Source organism: Heteronotia binoei, chromosome 10 (genome assembly GCF_032191835.1).
Source record: "Heteronotia binoei isolate CCM8104 ecotype False Entrance Well chromosome 10, APGP_CSIRO_Hbin_v1, whole genome shotgun sequence".
Classification (NCBI taxonomy): Eukaryota; Metazoa; Chordata; class Lepidosauria; order Squamata; family Gekkonidae; genus Heteronotia; species Heteronotia binoei.
In genome coordinates, this window is record NC_083232.1 from 67,164,514 (window position 1) to 67,187,355 (window position 22,842).

At 41.2% G+C, this 22,842-nt stretch overlaps 1 protein-coding gene across 6 annotated transcripts in view; it reads left to right on the forward strand.

Moving 5' to 3' along the window:
* The window catches only part of RBMS3 (RNA binding motif single stranded interacting protein 3), a 1,175,542-nt gene that overhangs the window by 1,046,045 nt on the left and 106,655 nt on the right, over positions 1-22,842 (forward strand). For all 6 annotated transcript variants that reach the window (XM_060248818.1, XM_060248816.1, XM_060248822.1 and 3 more), the window contains one exon: positions 17,413-17,459. In XM_060248818.1, the coding sequence (XP_060104801.1) occupies positions 17,413-17,459 (47 nt within the window). The remainder of the gene's footprint in view (positions 1-17,412; positions 17,460-22,842) is intronic.

Genomic DNA, 22,842 nt, shown 5'->3' on the forward strand with positions numbered 1-22,842 from the left:
TCAGTTGCTTGATGGCTTTAACAGTCTCTTCTAGAGTGGGGATCTCATCCAACTCTGTTTTCACTGGTTGAAGTGGGGTGAGGTGAATTGCTGAATCTTGAACTACGCGGTTGGCACCGAAGAGAACCTGAAAATACTCCGACCACCGGTTCAATATGGATGCCTTGTCTGTGAGGAGCACTTGGCCGTCTGCACTACGCAAGGGACTCTGAGTCTGATATGATGGACCACATACTGCCTTCAGGGCTTCGTAGAACCCTCTTAAATCACCAGTGTCTGCACACAGCTGGGTTCTCTCAGCAAGCTTGGTCCACCACTCGTTCTGAATGTCTCGAAGCTTGCACTGGAGGTTGCTACATACAGCGCGAAAGGTTGCTTTTTTCCCAGGACAGAAGGGCTGAGCAAGATGTGCTTGGTAGGCAGATCTCTTTTTCGCCAGTAAATCTTGGATCTCTTGATTGTTCTCATCAAACCAGTCCTTGTTCTTCCTTGTGGAGAACCCGAGGACTTCTTCAGAGATCTGCAGGATGGTAGTTTTTAGGTGTTCCCAGAGTGCTTCTGGAGAAGGGTCTGTGGGGCAACTGGGGTCCTCAATTCTTGACTGGAGTTTTGCCTGGAAGGCAGCTTTGACTTCGGCTGACTGGAGACTGCCAACCTGAAACTTCCTCCGAGGGATACCTCCTCTCCTGGGTGTGGGTTTAAAGTGAAGACGGAGATTGCAGCGTACAAGACGATGATCCGTATGACATTCTGCACTGGGCATTACTCGGGTGTGTAAGACATCTTGAAGGTCTCTCTGGCGCACCTGAATGTAGTCGATAAGGTGCCAGTGCTTGGACCGTGGGTGCATCCAGGTTGTCTTCAGACTGTTCTTCTGCTGGAAGATAGTGTTGGTGATGGTGAGCTGGTGCTCCATGCAGAATTCTAGCAGGAGGCGCCCATTGTCATTGCAGTTGCCAATGCCGTGTTTGCCAAGTACTCCTTTCCAGGCTTCCGAGTCTTTACCTACTCTGGCATTGAAGTCGCCAAGGATGATCACCTTGTCCTCTGTAGGGGTCTTCCGTACGAGGTTGTGTAGATCAGCATAGAACTTGTTCTTTTCTGCAGGATCTGCTTGAAGGGTTGGGGCATACACACTGAAGAGTGTTGCATGCTGCTTGTTTTGAAGTGGGAGGCGCATGGACATGATGCGATCTGAGTGACCTGTTGGCAGGTTTTCGAGTTTGGAGGCAATGGAGTTCCTGACCATGAAGCCAACGCCAGAAAGGCGGCTCTCAGCCTTTGACTTACCTGACCAGTAGAGGGTATAGCCAGCACCATGTTCTTGAAGACTACCTTCCTCAGGGAAACGGACCTCACTGAGAGCTGCTATGTCGATATTCAACCTGAGAAGTTCGTGGGCAACTAGAGCAGAGCGTCGTTCAGGGCGACCACTGTCTACTGTGTCAAGCATGGTTCTGATGTTCCAACACGCAAGCTTTAGTCTTTGCACACTTTGTGAGGCAGGTGCATGCCTTTTCTTTGTTGTTATTTTTTGACCGCAAGTAAGGATGCCCGTTGACCGCGGCTAGCCAACTGGGGTGGAGGAGACGAGCTTTGTTTAGGCCACCTTTTCTAGGCCCCTCTCCGTGTGGAGCAAGCAGTGCTGTCCCTAGATAAGGCTGCTTGGTCCTTCAGGGTGCTGCCGAAAAATGCTTTCGTCTCCGGGCTAGCATCAGGCGACCAATACCCTGAACCGCCTACATGCAGGATCGGGACTGCGGCTTCCAGTGGCACCTTCCACCTGCCGTTTCGCCCCTTGCCCATCGCTGCAGGACTTGATGCGTTGTGGGTTGTGTATGTGGATATGCCCTTCAGGCCTGCGCAGAGGAATTTTTTAGGTGAAGCCCAGTGTGCGCGGTACTGGCTCCACCCTTTCACCTGGGGGTCATCTGCCATGGCCCAGCCAAAGTTCATATCTTCCCCCCACTTATACTTAATCATTATCAAAGATTGTCCAATGTCCTTTTATTTTCCATTGTTTTTCTACGTATCTTCTGAACTTCTTCCACTCCATCTTAAATACTTCTAAATCATAGTCTCTTAAAGTTCTTGTTAACTTATCCATTTCACTCCATGTCATAACTTTAACAATCCAACCCTGTTTCTCTGGTATTTTTTCTTGCTTCCACAACTGCGCATACAATGTCCTAGCAGCTGAGAGCAAGTACCACATTAAAGTTCTGTCTTCTTTTGGAAATTTTTCCATTTGTAATCCTAACAGAAAAGTCTCTGCAACTTTGTTAAATTCATATCCCAAGATCTTCGAAATCTCTTGCTGAATCATCTGCCAAAACATTTTAGCTCTTTCACAAGTCCACCACATATGGTAGAAAGAACCTTCATGCTTTTTACATTTCCAACATCTGTCTGGCATCGTTATTCATCTTTGCCAATTTTTAGGAGTTATATACCATCTGTACATCATCTTAAAACAATTTTCTTTGATATTCTGGCATGTTGAGAGTTTCATAGAGTTCTTCCACAAATATTCCCAAATTTCCATCTGTATTTCTTTATTTACATTAATTGCCCATTTAATCATTTGAGATTTTACTACTTCATCTTCTGTAGACCATTGTAAAAGTAATTTATATACTTTTGAAATTAATTTATCATTGTCTCCAAGCAGAACTTTTCCCATTTCTGTTTGCTCCTTCCTTATTCCTTCAGTTTTAATATCGTTCTCCACCAAGCTCTTTGTTTGTTGCATTTGGAACCAATCATATTTATTATTCAACTCTTCAGCAGTTTTCAGTTCTATTTTGCCACTTTGTATTTTTAACAGTTGACTATATGACAACCACTTTTCTTCCCCTATCTCAGCTGTTATTTTTATTACTTCTGCCGGTACTATCCATAATGGTCTTCTCTCATCTCCATACTTCTTATATTTCATCTATGTACCTAACAAATTATTTCTTATATAATGGTCAGAGAAAAAACTGTCCATCTTCTTTTTTCCATAATACAAATATGCGTGCCAGCCAAATTTATTTCCGTGACCTTCCAACATTAAAAGTTTTCTGTTTAACAACGTTATCCATTTTTTTATTCACACTAAGCAAACTGCTTCCTGATATAACCTTAAATTTGGTAGTTGAAATCCACCTCTCTCTTTTGCATCTGTCAAAATTTTCATTTTAATCCTTGGTTTCTTCCTGGCCCGCACAAATTCTGAAATTTTTCTTCGCCATTTATCAAATTGTTTAGTATCCTTCACAATAGGAATAGTTTGAAACAAATACATTATTCTTGGTAGAATATTCATTTTAATTGCAGCTATTCTACCCAACAATGACAAATTAAGCTTGTTTCATTTTAACATGTCTTCATCCATTTTACGCCATAACTTCTCATAATTATTTTTGAACAGATCAATATTCTTCATTGTTATCTCCACCCCCAGATATTTTACCTTGGAGGTGCCTTTGCAGCCCGTTAGTTTCTGTAATTCTTGTTGTTTATTTATCTGCATATTTTTACACAGAATTTTTTATTTTTCTCTATTAATACAAAGTCCCGCCAACTCCCCATATTCTTGTATTTTAGCTAACAACAAAGGTGTAACTTGTATGGGGTTTTCATTTATAAACATTAAATCATCAGCAAAAGCTCCGTATTTATAAGTAATTCCTTTTATTCTTAATCCTTCTATATCTTTTTCTTCTTGTATCTGCATCTATTATATTTCAAGAGTCATTATAAACAACAATGGTGAAAGTGGACAACCTTGTCTAGTACCTTTGCTGATTTTCATATCTTCTGTAAGATCTGCATTTATACATAACCTTGCGCTTTGTTCAGAATATATTGCTTTTATCATTCTTATAAAGCTTTCTCCAAGCTCCATTTTTTCCATTACTGCAAACATAAAGTGCCAGTTTAAATTGTCAAATGCTTTCTCTGCATCTGCAAAGAATAATACTACTTCTTCTGGATGTCTTCCATAATATTCTACAATATTTACAACAGTTCTAATATTGTCTCTTATTTGCCTTTTGGGAAGAAAACCTGCTTGATCTTCCTTTATAAAATTTATCAAAAGCTGTTTAAGCCGTTCTGCCAGGATTCTTGTATACATTTTATAGTCATTATTTAATAGCGAAATTGGTCTATAATTTTTTACATTCGTGACATCTCTATCTTCCTTAGGTATCAACAAAATAACAGCTTCCTTCCATGTGTTTGGTATTTTCCCTTTCATTCTTATCGTATTCATCAACTTCTGCAACTTTGGTATTAATTCCTCTTTGAAGATTTTAAAAAATTTAGTTGTATATCCATCTGGCCCAGGTGCTTTTCCATTTTTCATTGCGTTGATTGCTGCTTCAATTTCTATTTTTTCAGTTGGATCATTCAAAACTTTTCACATATTTTCAGTTAAGGGCTCTATTTTTACCTTTTGTAAATATTCATCTATTTTCTCCTTCTTTATTTTAAATAATTTGGCATAATACTTAAAAAAAATTCTCTTTTTATTCCCTTTTGGGTAACCACTTCTCTTCCATCTACCACAATTTTATTAATAATTTTACTTTCCCTCTTTTTTTTCAATTGCCAAGCCAAATACTTTCCCGGTTTATTTATTCCCTCAAAGGTTTTCTGCTGCAATCTTTTCAAATTCCATTCCACTTTATTTAACAAATGTCTCATTTGAGTTTGTAATATTGTAATTTCCCTTATAATTTTCTTTTTCCCTGGCCTTTTTCTCAACTCCCCTTCTTTTTTCTTTATCTCATTTTGAATGTCCAACATCTGTTTCTCTTTTACTCTTTTGTCCTTATTATTCAAAGTAATCAACATTCCTCTCATAACTGCTTTGTAAGCATCCCAGACCGTCTGGAAATCTATGTCCTCTTTGTCATTCATTTGGAAAAAGGCTTTAGTTTCATTTTCTAGGTATGTCACTGTTTCTTTATTCTGTAGCAAATCTTCATTCAATCTCCATCTTCTCAACTTCTTGGACAATTTTGTAATCCACATTATTGGGTTATGGTCAGCCCCAATCTTAAGTAAAATCTCTATTTTCCTTGTTATGACCTAAATCTTTAGTTCCCCACAACATGTCAATTCTAGAAAAAGTTTTGTCTTGCTGAAAAAAAAGTATAGTCCTGAACTTCAGGGTTAAATTTCCTCCATATATCTTCTAGATTTTCTTGTTTAACCAATTCAAAAAAAGACTTTGGCAGTTTTCCTTCTTTGCTGTTGTTTTTTTTCCCTCCAGACCTGTCCAATGAGTTCCTAACTGTTCCATTAAAATCTCCCATTATCAAAACTTGATCATAGGTCAGTTAATCAAGCTGTTGTATAATGTCTTTTTAAAAAGCATCCTTTGCACCATTAGACGCATTCAGTCCCAATAGCAAAGTTTTCTTTCCATTTAATATTACTTCTACTGCTACAAATCTCCCATCTTTATCTTTAAACACTAATTTTGGCTCCAATTTCTTGTTTAATATAAAAATCACTCCCCTTTTCTTCTGTTTAGCCAATGAAAAAAATTCTAGTCCCAATTGTTTATTCCATAAAAATTTGTAATCTTTTTGTTTAATATGCACTTCTTGTAAACAAATTATATTACAGTTTTGTTTCTTAATCCAATGAAATGTTGCCCTTCTTTTTTGTGGTGAATTTAGTCCATTTACATTCCAAGACAATAATTTGTAATCCATCATGATGCAAGTTCTTTATTTTCTTCATAAAATCTATGCATTTCCTGTGCATTTGTAATTGTGATTCTTCTCCCCTGAAGTTTGAAGCTCAGACCTTCAGGTATTATCCATCTAAATCTTATTCCATTATCTCTTAATTTTTCTGTCAATTTTTATATGTTCTTCTATCATTTATCACTTGCTTTGGCAACTCCTTCATAATTCTTTCTCTACTGCCTCTCACTATCAATGTCTTTTCAAAGTTTTTATTCATGATCCTTCCCACCATTTCCTTTGTCATAAATCTTATAACAACATCTCTTGGTAAGTTGTTTTTCTTGGCATAAAGTGAGTTCACTCTATACATCTAGTCATACATGTTTTTAGTCTCTTAAGGATCTTCCTCTAAAAATTCTGCAATTATTTTATATTCTTTTAGATCACCATCTTCCTTTTCGGGTACTCCTCTCAGATGTATCTGAGTCTCCATCAGTTTGCAGTCATGGATTGTCACTTTTTCTTGCATTTTTAACAAGGTGGAATCATATACTTTCATTCTGCCTTCTACCTCCTGCACTTTCTTAGATGTTTCCTCAGTTTCCTTTCTGAGATCCTCCATATCTTTTTAAATCTCTTCAATAATTTCTTTTTTCAATTCAGTTATCATCTCTCTCATACCTCTCATCATTCTGGCCTCCATGCTTCTAATTGGTCCTGCATTTTTTCTAATGAAGTAGCCCTTGTATGGGGTTGCTTGTGTTCTGACATTTAAAAAACAGCGAAAATTTAGACCTCACCAAATTCAAATTCAACTATCAGATTAAAAAAATAGGACTTGCCTTTTATAATAAGCCTAATTTCACCATCCTCCAAGCTCCCAAAATCAAGATATTTATTTTTAAAGTCTTTAAATGTTTCAAAATGGCGGTCGCAACTTTTTGCTGCTCCTTACAATTTTTTTCCCTTTTAAAAACTTCTAAAGTCCACACATATAATATGCCCAATAATACTTATCTGCTTGTCACTTCTGAGTTAATTCCAACAATTTTTAATGTCCTGAACACTTTAAAAACCTTATTTTAATTTTGACCTCCAAGCAATGGCCGCCACTATTTCTCAATGGTGTTATATTCCTAGAGTAGGTTTTCCATCCACTACTTCCTGGTTTACTTGCCACGAAGTCTCATTCACACTAGTAAGGAGATCTCATGATACTTGACGTACTTCCTGTTTTGCTTGAATATGCTGCAGGTCTGTGACGATGGTGCTCTTTTTTCAAAACTGCAAGTAGACCAAACAATAAATTCCTTTCCACTTTTTAGCACTGTCCTTTATATTTACAAAGTCCAAATTTCACCTCTTTTTCCCTTCTTCTTCCAAGTTTTCTAGATTTTCATTTCCCACCTTTTAAATTTACTCCATTAAATTGTAAATAGTCCCGGAGTGAAAGATAGTAATCTGTACCTTCTCTTCCAATTATCCAAGTTCCCACCGGTCTTGCGTAGCTTTAGATGTTTAGCAATGTCCAAGAAGGTTAGGATTCTGTTGAGCTTATGTCAAATAAATGACTCTGAAAACTTCTGCAGAACTCTTCCCAGAGACCCCTCAAAGGAGCCCCCCCCCGGACTCCCTTTTAGCCAAGGTAAATCTCCTCAAAGTTTCCTGTGAATATCTTGGACTAATCTCTGACTGAGAAAAGTAGGTAGTAGGCATTAATTTGCCTTCACTACCCCGAACATAAGTTCCATCCTGCTCCCCTTATGAGAAGCAGCTCAGCTCGACATTTTCCTCCCCCGGAAGTCCCCCACAGCAGACACTTTGTGAGGCAGGTGGGGCTGAGAGAGTTCTTTAAGAACTGCTCCTGAGCAGAGCAGCTCTGAGAGACTTATGACTGACTCAAACCTGGTTCTCCTAGATAACACACACCTAACCACAACACCAAACTAGGGATCTTGGGGGCCCCCTCCCAACTCTGTTGAAAACCTCTACATGTCTCTTCCCCCCTCCAAAATCATATTCTCTTTCCTGTTGCATTCTGTGTCTCTTCCCCCCTCCAAAATTATATTCTCTTTCATGTTGCATTCTGTGTCAGAATGGGCCTGCTCTGGCCTGCAGGACCTGTTCCTTCCTGCCCTCCAAGGATTTCCCAACACCTGGAGAGGCTTTTCTCTCTAGGTTCCCAGGTCTTACCTGGCAGCCAGTGGGGGATATTCCTTGTGTGTGGTTTGCACAAGATGATATCACCTGGTAATGATGTTATCATATAGTTTTCCCCAAATGCTAGAGTGTCCTTCCCACAATGTGCCTGGCATGATAACATCACTTCTGGGTGGTGTCATCACACCAGGCACATTGAGATGCCCCAATGCTCTTCAGGGCGTGTCTCCCCCACCCCCCAGTTCTGTGGTGGTGGGTTGGAGGCCCTGAAATTGGGGGAAATCCCACCCCTGGCAAGAGAAAGGGAACCATGTTTCTCTCTCTCCAGTAATCCATTGCCACCACTTGACCTTTATAGGAATTACCCACTGGGAGGCTCAGGACTCCCAGCTTTCCTTCTAAGTTTTGAGGCCTGGCCTCTGTGTCTCCTGCTGCCCAGTGCCTATTCACCACAGGAGCTGTTTACTACCTTGGCAGCCCTGGAGAAATAGCCATTTGCCAACTGTCTACCTTTCCCGGCACTCCTTTTAAAATAGCATGTCCAAGATGGTGGAGGTCTATGTGGTACAGAGAACCACTACCAGCATCCAAAGTTATAAAATATTTATTGAAAATTTTCACAAGCATACTTTTAGAACAGCATCAGATTGGGCAAGGGATTAAAAAGAAATGAGTAAAACAAAATTCCTCTGTCCCTCTATACATGCCCTATCAGATGTTAAAATATAGGACAAGCTTAGGAAGTTACAGATCTCTACAGAAGGTCACCATTGGTTTGAAGCTTCCTTCAGCTCTTCATGCCAACTTGTCATCAATGGCTATCTACTCCAAACCTTAGGTAAGAGGTCTGTTTGCTCTGATGGACTCAGCACAAAAAAACCCTTCTCCAAGGAATTTTTATCACTTCTCTTCAATGACCTGGTCAGGCCATGTTCTCTTCCTGAGTCGCTGGAATTTCCTTCCTGAAGTCTCTCTAGTATTTAACACCTCCAAATATCTCTTCCCTACTTGAAGGGAGGGGGGAGCTTGATCATACCATTGTCTAGACCTATTAGCATTTTTATGAAGATGAGCTGCATTGACTCCCCCCTTCCATCCTGCCTGTTCTCTGGCCAGAGAGGCGGTGGGGGGGGGGACTTCTAAAATTCAGAGTGAAGGTTTTGCTTATTTAAAACCTCCAAAGAAAAAAGTTCATTTCTTCACACATGCATTCATAAAAAATCTGTGCCCTACTGCCGGAATGCTTATTCTGGCTAAGTCAGGATAGTTTGAATATAACCAATGGCCAGCTGTGCTGATACTCAATCCTGCAGCAAGGAAATGTCTATAATTTACCAGATGATTGTCTTGCTCTAATTGGGAGCTGTAATGGACTGAGTCCATATCCATTAATTCCCATTTAGCATACTAGCATACTAGATCTGAATCCATCAGGCATATTGTAACCATATATCCTCTGTATACCACTCCAGAATGAAAACATACAAGGTTACATGTATATTTGCTGCAATTAGATATTACAAACTGACAATATGCAAAGAAGTGCAGGAATAGGGAAGAAGAACAGTTGACTTTTATACCCAGCTGTTCTCTAGTTTATGAAACCTCAAAGAGGCTTAAGATATCCTTTGCTTCCTCTCCCACACTAGGCACTTTGTGAAGTGAGAGAGTTTGGTGATTGCCTTCTAGATCTAGAAGCTCTTAGGAGTTTGGGCAGAATGATCTCTACTCTCTGTCCTCCTTCCCCTCTTTATCTTTGGTTACCAGCCTCCAGGTGGTAGCTGGAGATCTGCTTTTACAACTGGTCTCCATCTTACAGAAATCAGTTCCCCTGGAGAAAATGGCTGCTTTGGAAGGTGGGCTCTATGGCATTGTACCACACTGAGGTCCTTCCCTTCCCCAGATGTCCTCAATCATAATTTGTCGTTGTCAGGGTGTTTTGAGGATTCCCCCACCCCCTTTTAGTTAAAAAAATTCTTATTTTCATCATACTTGGGAATCCCCTTATATATATATGGAGCCATTTGCCTTGTCTATGGATGAAGAGATTTTGTTGTTTTATGATTGGCTTCTGTGTGCAATGGCAATCACTCTACTAGTTAATGGGATTAATGGAAGTGGACTGTCTGCTGTGATTTTCGCTTTTGGACATCGTTGTTATAGTTCTACATCAAGTATTGGCTGTTATGGATTTCTAAATGTATACCTGCTTGATTTAGTGCTAGTAAATTTGTATTATCTTTGTGAGAAATTGTAATTGAGTCACAGTAACCTTTAGGTCATTGTTTTTCTTTAACTCTTTGTGACTTCTCTCATTGTATTGTGAACCCCCAGATGGGGCCTGGAGATCTCACAGAATTACAACCCATTTCAGAGAGCTCTGAGAGAGAGCAGATAAGAAGTCCTATAAGGGTGAGGATTCGCTTTCTAAATAGCTGGGGGAATTGCTGAGAATTTCTGAGTTTGTGTGACTGTGTGATTGCTGAAAATTCTGAATTTGTGGTTGCTGGGGAACTGCTGTTTGTTTGGTTTGAGTGGGCTGAAGGTGATTGTTGCTGATTGATTAGGAGTAGCTGTGTTTCTGGGGCAGACTGAGACCGCACCCTCTTTGCATTATTAAGCTGCGCCTTTTTAGAGAGCTAAAGGGCTCTTGGCCCTGTGACTCTTAGCCTGGGGGCTGTGTAAGGAACACAGATCCCTATTTCCCTTGTGTTCCCAATAAGGTAAGTAGACCCCCCAGAAGGAGAGCTACATAAACAAATAGAATTTAAAAGGGGACTGTATATTTTTAAAAAGCTATCATGAAGCTAGAATGCCAGCAGGGGGGTGGCTGCTTTCCAGTGTTTTGTACTGAGTGTCACATGTATGACTGTCTGCCCATGGGACAGAAGTCTTGGGTGTGTGCTTGATGCAAGGAGCTCCTGGTACTCAGGGAACGAGTTTGTACCCTTGAGGCCGAGGTGACTGACCTGGAGAAGCAGAAACAGTCAGTTAGGCACTTGGAGAAGACTTTCGGGGACGTATTAGATGAGCTCCACTCTGAACGTGGCAGCCCCATTGCTGCCATGGAGCATGAGGGTTGAGAGGGAACAGGGCACCGTGCTGAGGATAAAGGGCATGCGCCCTCAGAAGGGACCTCTTTTTCAGTTGGTGAGCGGGTATCCTTTCATGCCAAGGAACCATCCCTGGGAAGGGAGAGAGGGGGGGGTCTTGGTAGATGGTGATTCGATCCTTAGGCTAGTAGACAGCTGGGTGGCAAAACCGTGTACTGACCGTATGATGACTTGCCTGCCTGGTGCGAAGGTAGCAGACATTACGTGTGTTGTAGATAGGCTGATAGACAGTGCTGAGGAGGAGCCAGTGGTTGTGGTGCATGTTGGCACCAGTGATGTGGGGAAATGCAGTCGTGAGGTCCTGGAGGAAAAATTTAGGCTGCTAGGTGGGAGACTTAAGGCCAGGACCTCCAAGGTAGCCTTCTCAGAAGTGCTACCCGTTCCATGTGCAGGGCTGGAGAGACAGGCACAAATTAGAAGTCTCAATGTGTGGATGAGACAATGGTGTAGGGAGGAACGGTTTAAGTTTGTTAGGCACTGGGATGCTTTCTGGAACAAGCAGGAGCTGTACAAAAGAGACAGTCTCCACTTGTCCCCAGCTGGAACCAAGCTGCTGGCGCTTAAAATCAAAAAGGTGGCAGAGCAGTTTTTAAACTAAATCTTGGGGGAAAGCTGACAGGAGATGAAATGTCTCTGGTTCAGGAGGACTCATCTCAAAGAGATGAAGGGTTAGCTGTTGCTTTTCTACCGGGTAATGCATCAGAGTTGTCCACTGAGATGGTGACAAACAGTATGGAGTGTCTCCCAAAGTCTCGAGGCGGTAGGAGGAAGGTTGCGGGCCTAACTTGCCTGGGAATAATAATAATAATAATAAACTTTTATTTATATCCCTACCGAGGGAAATTATAGATGTTTGTATACAAATGCTAGAAGTGTTTGAAGTAAAATTGGTGAGTTGGAATTTTTAGTGTTGGGGGGAAACAGACATTGTGGGAATTTCAGAAACTTGGTGGAATGAGGAGAATCAGTGGGAAACGGTGATTCCTGGATATAAGTTATATCGGAAGGATAGGGAGGGAAGGGATGGGAGGTGGGGTGGCTCTGTATGTCAGAGAGGGTATACAGTCCAGTAAGACTGAGGTTAAAGAATTAGATTCCCTTCTAGAAATGCTTTGGGTCAAAATAGAGGGCCCAAAAGGAAATTTAACTATGGGAGTTTGTTATCGCCCACCAAATCAAAAGATAGAAGATGATTATAATATCATGGAATGATTAAAGATAGCAGCTAAATGTAAAAACTGCGTCATAATAGGTGACTTTAACTACCCGCAGATTGATTGGGTCAATATGTGTTCAGGTCGAGAGAAAGAGATTGAGTTTCTAGATTCTCTCAATGACTGTGCTATGGAGCAGATGGTCACAGAACCTACCAGGGGTGGGGCAATCCTGGATTTGGTCCTAAGTAATGCCCAAGACTTGGTGATGTAAAAGTGATCACACTGCTTGGGAGCAGTGACCATAACATTGATTTCACCATTTGTATAAACAGGGAGATGCCCCAAAAGACCAGCACAACCATGTTTAACTTTAAAAGGGGTAAATTCTGTGAGATGAGGAGGCATGTGAAGAGGAAACTGAAAGGAAAGGTAAATACAGTCAAAACCCTTGGGGAAGCTTGGAGGCTATTTAAAACTACAATCCTAGAAACTCAGATAAAATATATACCACAAGTTAGGAAAGGCACAAACAGGTATAAGAAAAGGCCTGCATGGTTAACAAACAAAGTAATGGAAGCTGTAAAAGGTAAGAAGGACTCCTTTAAGCAGTGGAAAAAGTGAGATTAATAAAAGGGAACACAGGGTGTGGAAAATCAAACGCAAGACTGTTATCAGGCAGGCAAAAAGGGACTATGAGGAGCATATTGCAAAAAACATAAAGACCAACAATAAAAATTTCTTCAAATATATTAGAAGCAGGAAACCAGCCAGGGAGGCAGTGGGGCCCTTGGATGACCAAGGGGTCAAAGGATTATTGAAGGAGGATAGGGAAATGGCTGAGAAGCTGAATGAATTTTTTGCCTCAGTCTTCACTGTGGAAGATTTTAACTGTTTGCCCACTCCAGAACCACTAATTTTGGAAGGGGTGTTGAAAGACCTGAGTCAAATTGAAGTGACAAGAGAGGAGGTCCTACAACTGATTGATGAATTAAAAACTAATAAGTCACCAGGTCCGAATGGCATACATCCAAGAGTTCTGAAAGAACTCAAAGTTGAACTTGTGGATCTCCTGACAAAAATATGTAACCTTTAATTGAAATCTGCCTCCATTCCTGAGGACTGGAAGGTAGCAAATGTCACCCCCATCTTTAAAAAGGGTTCCAGAGGAGATCCGGGAAATTACAGGCCAGTCAGTCTGACTTCAATACCGGGAAAGTTGGTAGAAAGCATTATCAAGGACAGAATGAGTAGGCACATTGCTGAACACAAGTTATTGAGGAATACTCAGCATGGGTTCTATAAGGGAAGATCTTGCCTCACTAACCTGTTACAGTTCTTTGAGGGGGTGAACAAACATGTGGACAAAGGGGACCCGATAGATGTTGTTTACCTTGACTTCCAGAAAGCTTTTGATAAAGTTCCTCATCAAAGGCTCCTTAGTAAGTTCAAGAGTCATGGAGTAAAAGGACAGGTTCTCTTGTGGATCAAAAACTGGCTAATTAATAGGAAGCAGAGAGTGAGTATAAATGGGCAGTCTTCACAGTGGAGGACGGTAAGCAGTGGGGTGCCGTAGGGCTCAGTACTGGGTCCCATGTTCTTTAACTTGTTCATTAATGATCTGGAGTTGGGAGTAAGCAGTGAAGTGGCCAAGTTTGCAGATGACACTAAATTGTTCAGGGTGGTGAGAACCAGAGAGGATTGTGAGGCACTCCAAAGGGATCTGTTGAGGCTTGGTGAGTGAGTGTCAACGTGGCAGATGAGGTTCAATGTGGCCAAGTGCAAGGTAATGCACATTGGGGCCAAAAATCCCAGCTACAAATACAAGTTGATGGGTTGTGAACTGGCAGAGACTGACCAAGAGAGAGGTCGTGGTAGATAACTCACTGAAAATGTCAAGACAGTGTGCGATTGCAATGAAAAAGGCCAACACCATGCTGGGAATTATTAGGAAGGGAATTGAAAACAAATCTGTCAGTATCATAATGCCCCTGTATAAATCGATGGTGCGGTCTCATTTGGAATACTGTGTACAATTCTGGTTACCGCACCTCAAAAAGGATATTATAGCATTGGAAAAAGTGCAGCAAAGGGCAGCTAGAATCATTAAACGTTTGGAACACTTTCCCTATGAAGAAAGGTTAAAACGCTTGGGGCTCTTTAACTTGGAGAAACGTCGACTGTGGGGTGACATGATAGAGGTTTACAGGATTATGCATGGGATGGAGAAAGTAGAGAAAGAAGTACTTTTCTCCCTTTCTCACAACACAAGAACTTGCGGGCATTCAATGAAATTGCTGAGCAGTCAGGTTAAATTGGATAAAAGGAAGTACTTCTTCACCCAAAGGGTGGAATTCACTGCCACAGAAGGTGGTGGCGGCTACAAGCATAGCCAGCTTTAAGAGGAGATTGGATAAAAATATGGAGCCACAGTGTATATATATATATATTGGCCATTGTGTGACACAGAATGTTGGACTGGATGGGCCATTGGCCTGATACAACATGGCTTCTCTTATGTTCTTATGGTCTTATGATCTCTAGATTATAATTTCCCTTGGAGAAGATGGCTGCTCTGAAAAGTGGACTCTTAAGATCTCTAAGATGCTGAGGTCCCCCCTCTCCCCACCCCATTCTCCTTAGGATCCACCCCCAAATCTCCAGGAATTTCCAATCACAGAGTTGGCAAGCCTAGGATATAACTATGTGTGAGAGCTGTCATCTTTTAGCACTATAATTTTGGACAATCCATATTAATAGCATCAGTGAAACACCAAGGTTTTTATTGCAAATACAGTATAGTCATGATTATGCAGTCCAATTATTTTAATTGTTTAACTTTAACCCTATTGGGAAATAAATCACAAATGTCTGCATGAGAGAGGGTGAGAGAGAGAACAGAGCTGAGTCAATGATTGTAGTAGAGTCTGGTGCATCTAGGAAATTCCTTGGCATAGAAGAAATTTTCACTGCCTTTCATATCTGAATGCATTGACCAAGCTTTGAGTTTTATTGGTTTTGGAGGAATTTGCTTCCTCCTAAGTGTCTTTAGGACAACAGCTGTAGTATCTATCCATGCCATAACTCATAGGAAGATTCACTGGACGAAGCACAGATGGTGGTTTATAAATTTTAGAACAAGAAGCAGTTTTACTGGCCTTCTGTTGTAACATTATGAGAATTTTTGGTATGCAATATATATAGCCCTATTTTGCTGTTGTTTCTGTTGGTATCAGTCAGGAGAAACTGTGAAAAATCTAGTTGGGTGTTAGTCTGTAGCAGCAAAATATAACAGAAGTCCTGTGGTACTTTAAAGACTAACAGAATTTCTTCCAGTACAAGCTTTTATGAGTCAGAGCTCATGAGTTGATCCAGATGTGTTGGAGCTCTGATAAACTTCTCTAATGCATAGAAGTTTATGCTAGAATACATTTTATTGACATTTAAGGTGCCACTAGATTCCTTTTTTATTGTTATGAAAACAGTCAAAATTAAGGCCTTGAATATTCAAATCCAGATTGCAGTGTAAGTTTTTGCCACTGTTATCCCAATACAATTTCCTTGGACATGATTTTGTGAGGGTTTTTTTTTTATTATTTTCCTTAACATTAAATACTTCATTGCCTGGAATCATCCCTCCATGCCATTTTATGTAGATCTTAATCTGCACCTGCACATGCTGTCCTGATATAAACTTGCAGATCTTACATTTATAGTTTGTCATTGTGTTAGTATGTTTATCAGAGTAAGGTTCTCTTAGCCCATTCTGCTGGGAAGAACATTAAGCTTTTCGTGTGCTCAAAACATCTTACATCAAAAGGTTTGATTTACAGTTTAATTTTTTTTTAAATGTAAGTTTTTTAAAAAAATATTGTGGTATATTGTGTTTTGTGTGAACTGCCATAAATTATCAAAGGAAAGCTAACTCTCCTGCTGAGCAAAGCTTATCTTATTAAACGAATGCTTAATGTTCCCTTCTTTATTCTTCAAAGAACTTGTCGCTTGGGCTACTTTTTGTCAAGGGACTTTTCTTTTTCTGTTTCATTTTTCCTGTTCCATCCTTTTCTATCTCACCCACCCACCCCCATTTCTAAATGGTTTCTATACATTGTTTGTTCTTTTCTACCAAAGGATTAATAGATACTGGATCCCTACTAGCTGTTTTTCATCTGTTGTTTTGCTCCCTGATTGGTCTTCTAGTTCATAGATTGTCCCATTTGCCAGCTTTCTCAGTCTTCATTTTGCACCATGTCACAAGCCCTTCAAGAATTGACCCTGTACTTAAGTTAGTGACTGTTTTTGCTTTAGGAAGGGGTTTCGCTTTCACTCTTCCAAGGCACAGAAGGACATCAGAATATGCAAAGCTTTTACTTGCTTTTGATGAAACAACGCGTCTCAGATTGCTTTGGTTTGCTGCACTGTCAGTCAGAAGAGAAAGCCATTCATTTCATTGAAATATTTTTCATGATAGATTGGCACAAGGTTGGCTAGAATGGCTTGAGGAATTTGGATTCTAAGCCTTGATTCTGTAGGCTATAATTTTAATATAATTTTTATAGCTTACAGCAGGGCTTTCTTTGAGCAGGAATTTAGTTCTGACTGGCTTGGTGTCTGAGGTATGGCCTAACATGAAAATGAGTCTCTGCTGGGCTTTTTCTACAAAAAAGCTCTGGCCTACAGTATATAGAAACCAAAACTGGGACTGGAGCCAATGGTCCTATTCCACTCTGTTGCCAACCTCCAGGTAGTGTCTGGAAATCTCCTGGGCTTTTTCCTCCCCAAACCCTGCCCTCCTCAGGTTCCACTCACAAAATCTCTAAGTATTTCCCTTAGCAACCATATATTCCACTAATGGTAATTTACTTTGATGCAAGGTGCCTTACAGTGGTGTAACATTCTGGTTCCAGTAGAGGAAGGATCCTTGAATTGGAAAACCCCTTCCGCCAGTAATACAATGGAGCCTTTGGATCCAACGTACTGCCTGAAGATTTAGTATTTTTAATGCTTGACACACTCAGCTGCGGAAATTAATAGACAGTAGGAGGAGAGAAAAATCCTTGGAAATAAATGGAAGAATATTTTTCCTGCTTTTTGGAAGGAAAACTCTTCTTGTATTGAATGCATAAAATCTTAGTTGATGTCAGTTTATTTGAAGTTTTAGAAAATACCCAGATACTTTTATACAAAAAGAAATTTGGGATTCACTAATCCCCCCTTCCCTTTGTCCATGGGCTGGTATGCATGCATGTGATACCAAAAGAGTAACATTCTGTTTTCCCCCCTAACTGTGTGCAGGCTGGCATGGCCTTGACATACGACCCCACAGCTGCTATACAGAATGGGTAAGTAGCATGTACTTTACTGTTTTTTATTTTAAAGCCTAGACTATGATCGTAACCATATATGATCCAAACTGTCATGCATGGGTTATAATGTTGCTATTTATTTTTACATCCTATTATTTGTAGCTTCTGCTTGGTGAAGTTTTCCCCGCATCATTTTTCCTTCCTTGTTCTTAGGTTTTTAATGTCATATGGGGAAAATAGCATGCCCCTTTCCTGACTACTGTCACCACTCTGGGATTAGATAGTTGCCTCACTTGGCCAGAAGGAGGCAGGCATGCCCAAAATTGCTTGGGGGAGAGATCACATTTCCTAAGGGTGTCCCCAGAAGCCTAATTTCATTCTCTGCCTCTAAAAGAAACTACATTTTGTTTAGAATAGATACCCTGCAAGGCTACCAAGGAATTTCAGGGTTGCTATGCAGAAGCAAGCAATGGCAAACCACCTCTGTTAGTCTTTTGCCTTGAAAACCCGAAAGAATCACCATAAGTCAGCCGTGGCTTGATGGCACTTTACTCACCCGCTAGATGCTCAGTCATTCTGAAACATTTGTGATTTGTTAGTGCATTTTCCTTCCATTAGAGATATCGCTTCCTTGTCTCTCCTCAAAGACCAAGAGGCAAGACCTAAATAAACTTATTTCTCCACCAAAGGACAGATTTATGTTTGAAAACCACATGTGACTGAAGTGTTTTTACTCTGCAGACCTTTCCCTACACATCTGGTGCTAGCTCTCTTCTCTTCTTAGATCCAACTGTATTCAGAGTGAGTGACTCTGCTGCTGTGAAGTAGGCTTGATATCGCCAAAGTTTGAAAACTAAGTGCATGGCAAAATGCTACATGACATTGGCGTTTGGTTCTGTCACAGAAAACTTCTTTCCAGGATAAAGTGAGAGACTTAGGCTGCATTTTTTTTGGAGCAAGCTTCATGGGATAAAATGGGATTTATATCTGAGTGTTGTGCTTTGAATTGTGCCCTTAGTATAGGAGTGTCCAAAAATAAAAGTAATGTGTATTAGGGCAAACCCAAATGACATGAAACCGTGAACAAACTTTCTCCAGAAGTTTGATCAGGATGGATATTTTTAGAATGGGAATTTAAAAAACGGAGTAAAAGAAACTAATCTTCAGGATTCTTGTCTGTATTCTTTGTAGAACACCCTGCAGACTAAAGCAGAAAAAAACTGGTGCCTGCCATGTGATCTTGCAGGGTTTTTGTCAGTTCTGATTTCCAGTCTTCAGTGCCAAAACAAATCCTCTCCCAGGCTTTTCCCATGCAGGGAAGCTGTGCTGAACAAAAACTTCTTGATGGATCTTTCCTATCCACACTACTGCTGCACTGCAGTGGGGATGTTCCCCAATAGCCTGACAATTTTTTAAAAATTTACTCATCTGTTATACTGTGAAAGATATTTGCTGACTTCAACTGGCCTTTCTTAAACCTGTTACTACAATGTAAGTCTCTGCTGTAATCAAGTTTGAATATATTTAATCATTGTGTTAACCCTTGATACTATTCAGAAGTTTTCCCCCTCCCAAGTACTATTTGTGGGCACACAGTATTTGTTTCATGTAGATTTGCCATGTTCCCTTGGCAACTGGCAGGGGACGGCGGGGGGACATACCAGAAGCAGGAGGGAGGCCCAGCTGATGTGCAGCAGCATGACTATGTCACTGCCCACATTACCTGAAAGTGATGTCAGCACATCAGGGGTGTTGGGGCAATTCTCTGGTATTTGGGCAAAAATTCTATTGTAAATTGGGCTTCTGCCAGGGTTTTTGCCCAAATATCAGAGTGTCACCCCAATATGCTACTGTTACTTCCGAGTCATGTAGGCAGTAACATAGACATGTCACTGCACATCACTTTGACCTGCCTCTTCTTCAGGGTAAGTTCTCCCACCAGTCAGCTGATCAGTGGTGGGGTCTGGCAGCAGAGGACCGCACCTCCACTGGGTGGTCTGGCAACCCTAGTTTCATGTGGCTAAATATGCAGCCTTAGCAATCTGGTAGAAAAGTAACTTCAGTGAAACTCTTGGCATTAAAATGCAGCCCTATGCATAACTAAGACTGATGCAATCCCCAAATGTGGTTTTCCCTGCTGAAAAGCAGAAATGGAAGTAAATGACCTGTCTGTTGAATATCAGCAATAATATGTCTTGCAGGATTTTGTTGTATATTAAGATGTGAGCCATTACAGTAAATGGACTTCCATATGTGTCATCCATGTAGCTGTTATGAACTAAATGCATTTTGCAATAGTGAAATGTGCATCTGACTTTTTAAATATGTATTTACTGTGGAGTTGTTTTGCAACATCAGTTTTATTTATTGTTAATTTTTAAAAAATTCTGCTCAGAGCAGTATCTTCATGGAAACTTGGTGAGGTTAAACTAAGAGATAACCCAGTGAACTTCAAGGCAGAGTGGGGACTTGAATTAAGATCTCCTAATTCTAATCTAACACTTCAGTCACTACTCATCATTGCCCAGACATGTGTGTGAAATGTATTTAGAAAATGTAGGTAATGTGAAAGCAGTTCTGTCTTCCAGGGAAGACTGTGCAAAAGCATTGAGTCACTTACAAAAATATAAAGGGTTAATTAAGGTGATCAACCACAAACGGACCAAATTCATGGAAGAAATTTTCTCCCTTCCAATTGCAATCTCCTGCAATCTCCTATGCATTTTATCCTTAATCCAAAAGGGTCACAGAAAATAAGTGGGATATAACATTAGGCTGCTGTGAGAAGTACAAAATAGCAGAAGTTGCCTCAGGCCTGAACTCTATTGATGAAAGAGCTCATGCATGCCCACAAGGATTTATCCGAAGACCTCAGCACAGTCATGGAGCCTTTGTGTCATGTGAATCAGTCCTGAGACAGGCACCAACACTAATGCAGCAGATGTTAGAGACACATTTAAATGTATTTTCAGGATGTTTAAAAGTTTTAAAAGTATGTAACTTCTACTTCCGCAAGTTTTCTCTTTCAGTCTCACAAGTACATTACATGAAGTATAAGAATGCCTCATCAATTGATTCAGTAGAAGCTTCATGTATGACTCTTTCATTTTATATCCGTTGATCCTCAGGCCAAAAGTGTGTTAGAGACAAAAGGGGAATATGTGTTCTAAAGGAAGAGGAAGTTTGGCCACCTAGTGCATAAAAAAAAAAGAGCCAGCAAGGAGTAGGGGTTAGAGTGTCAAACTAGGATCTGGGAGACAGATTCAAATCCTCACTCTGCCAGGGATGCTTGTAGTGTGACCTTGGGCTGATCATGCACTCTTGCCTAATGTACGCCACAGGGTGGTTGTTGTGAGGTTAAGATGCAGGAGAGGATAATGATGGGGATAATTAGATCCCCATATGCCTTAGATATGGCAGCTGTTGTGAATGTATTAAATGTTTCCATGCATAAAATCCAATATGCTTGGGATCAGACTACCCAGTTGATTCCTGGATTTTATTAGGAACTGACCACATAAGTGGGTCTGTGGACATTGAACTATATATATGGATGCCCTGTTTCAGCCTGGTGCCCTGTGTGGATGAAAGAAGATGGGGGAGGAGAATGCAATGGGGGCTGTTTCTCCCATTCCCCAGCACACCCAGACACACAATCAGGATGGCCCACTCCATACCAAAGATTAATTGAACTGAAGTGCAGTTGGGAAGAAGAAGAATCTTACTTCTCTTGGCCACTTTTTTAAACAGCTAGTCTGGCACCCTCTAAAAAGTTCACACAGAGATTCTGTCATCAGGGAATGGAGGAAATGCCACTAGGTTACTGAAGACTCTCAAGATTTGGGCATCCCCAACTTTTGCATGTGGCAAAAGGTACTCACTTGGCAACTAGTACACTTCCCAGTGTTGATCTGTTGCCATATGTGGTATCTTGTTGACAGGAGGAGGAAAGGGACCATGGCTCAATGGTAGAGCATCTCTTGGCAGGCAGAAGGTCCCAGGTTCAATCCCTGGCATTTCCAGTTAAAAGGAACAGGTAAGAGGTGATATGAAATACCTCAGCATGGGACCCTGGAGAGCTGCTATCTGTCAGAGAAGACAATACTGACCTTGATAGACCAAGGGTCTAATTCAGTATAAAGCAGCTTCATGTGTTCATGTGTCTTAAATAAGCTTTCTAATGTCTGTCTTTTCTTCTTTGGAGGTTCATGGTAAAGGGGGAGTTTAAAACAGGTATTTCCATCATAGCCTTGCATTCTAACCAGTACACCAGATTGGTTTCAAAGTACATAGACTACTTGGTTGGGTTGTTCATTCTTCTTATACCACAACAACAAAAAAGTGTAATTGTATTGTGTAGGTTTCAGAAAGTTGTTCATTTCTTCATCCTAATGAGAACAGTTTCAGACTATCACATTGAAAACTATAACCTTGATCTAAGAATTGAGAAAGACTCCCTCTTTTGTTGTTAGAACATAAGAAGAGCTGTACCGGATCAGACCACTGGTCCATCTAGTCCAGCATCCTGTCTGATACAGTGATTAACCAGTTACTCTGGAGGGCTACCAACAGGGCATAGAGGCAGGCAGAGCCAGGGCATGAGAGTAGGCAGGGTAGGCAGCTGCCTAGGGTGCCCCCTGCCCCCATGAGCCAAGCCCGGGGCTTGCGTCCCTACTCCTTGCAAGGCGCACTGGACGTGAGCATCGGCTCCCCTCACCTCCAGTCAGGCTTCCTGAGCGGGGCCGGGGCTTCTGTCCCTGCTCCTTGCAAGGTGCACTGGACGAAGTGTCAGCTCCCCCTGCCCCCGATCAGGCTTCCTGCATTGCAAGGAGCCGCACACCTTGCAAGGAGCGCTGGACATGGCTTGCTTGATGACCTCACTTTTTGTGAGCTCATTGTGCTATGCATGCACTTTGCATGTGCACACAATCTATTTTCTCAGAGGAGCGGGGGGGGGGGGCGCTGCACAGGGGTCTGCCTTCAGCAGCAGAACCCCAAGCGCTGGCCCTGGAGGCAGGGGCTTCCTGATATTGTCTCCTTGGCCTTGTCTTCAGAGGTTTACTGCCTCTTTTATTCAGCATGGCCAGTTTGAGAGCAAGTTTGGTGTGCAGACTCTTATCTGGGAGAACTGGGTTTGATTCCCCACTCCTCCACTTACAGCTGCTAGAATGGCCTTGGGTTAGCCATAGCTATCGCAGTAGTTGTCCTTGAAAGGGCAGCTGCTGTGAGAGCCCTCTCAGCCACACACACCTCACAGGGTGTCTGTTGTGGAGGGGAAAGATAAAGGAGATTGTAAGCCACTCTGAATCTCAGAGAAGGGTGGGGTATAAATCTGCAGTCTTCTCCTATCAGTCACTTATGGACCTATCCTCCATTAATCTGCTAATTCCTTTTTAAAACCACCCCTTCCTGTGGGCTC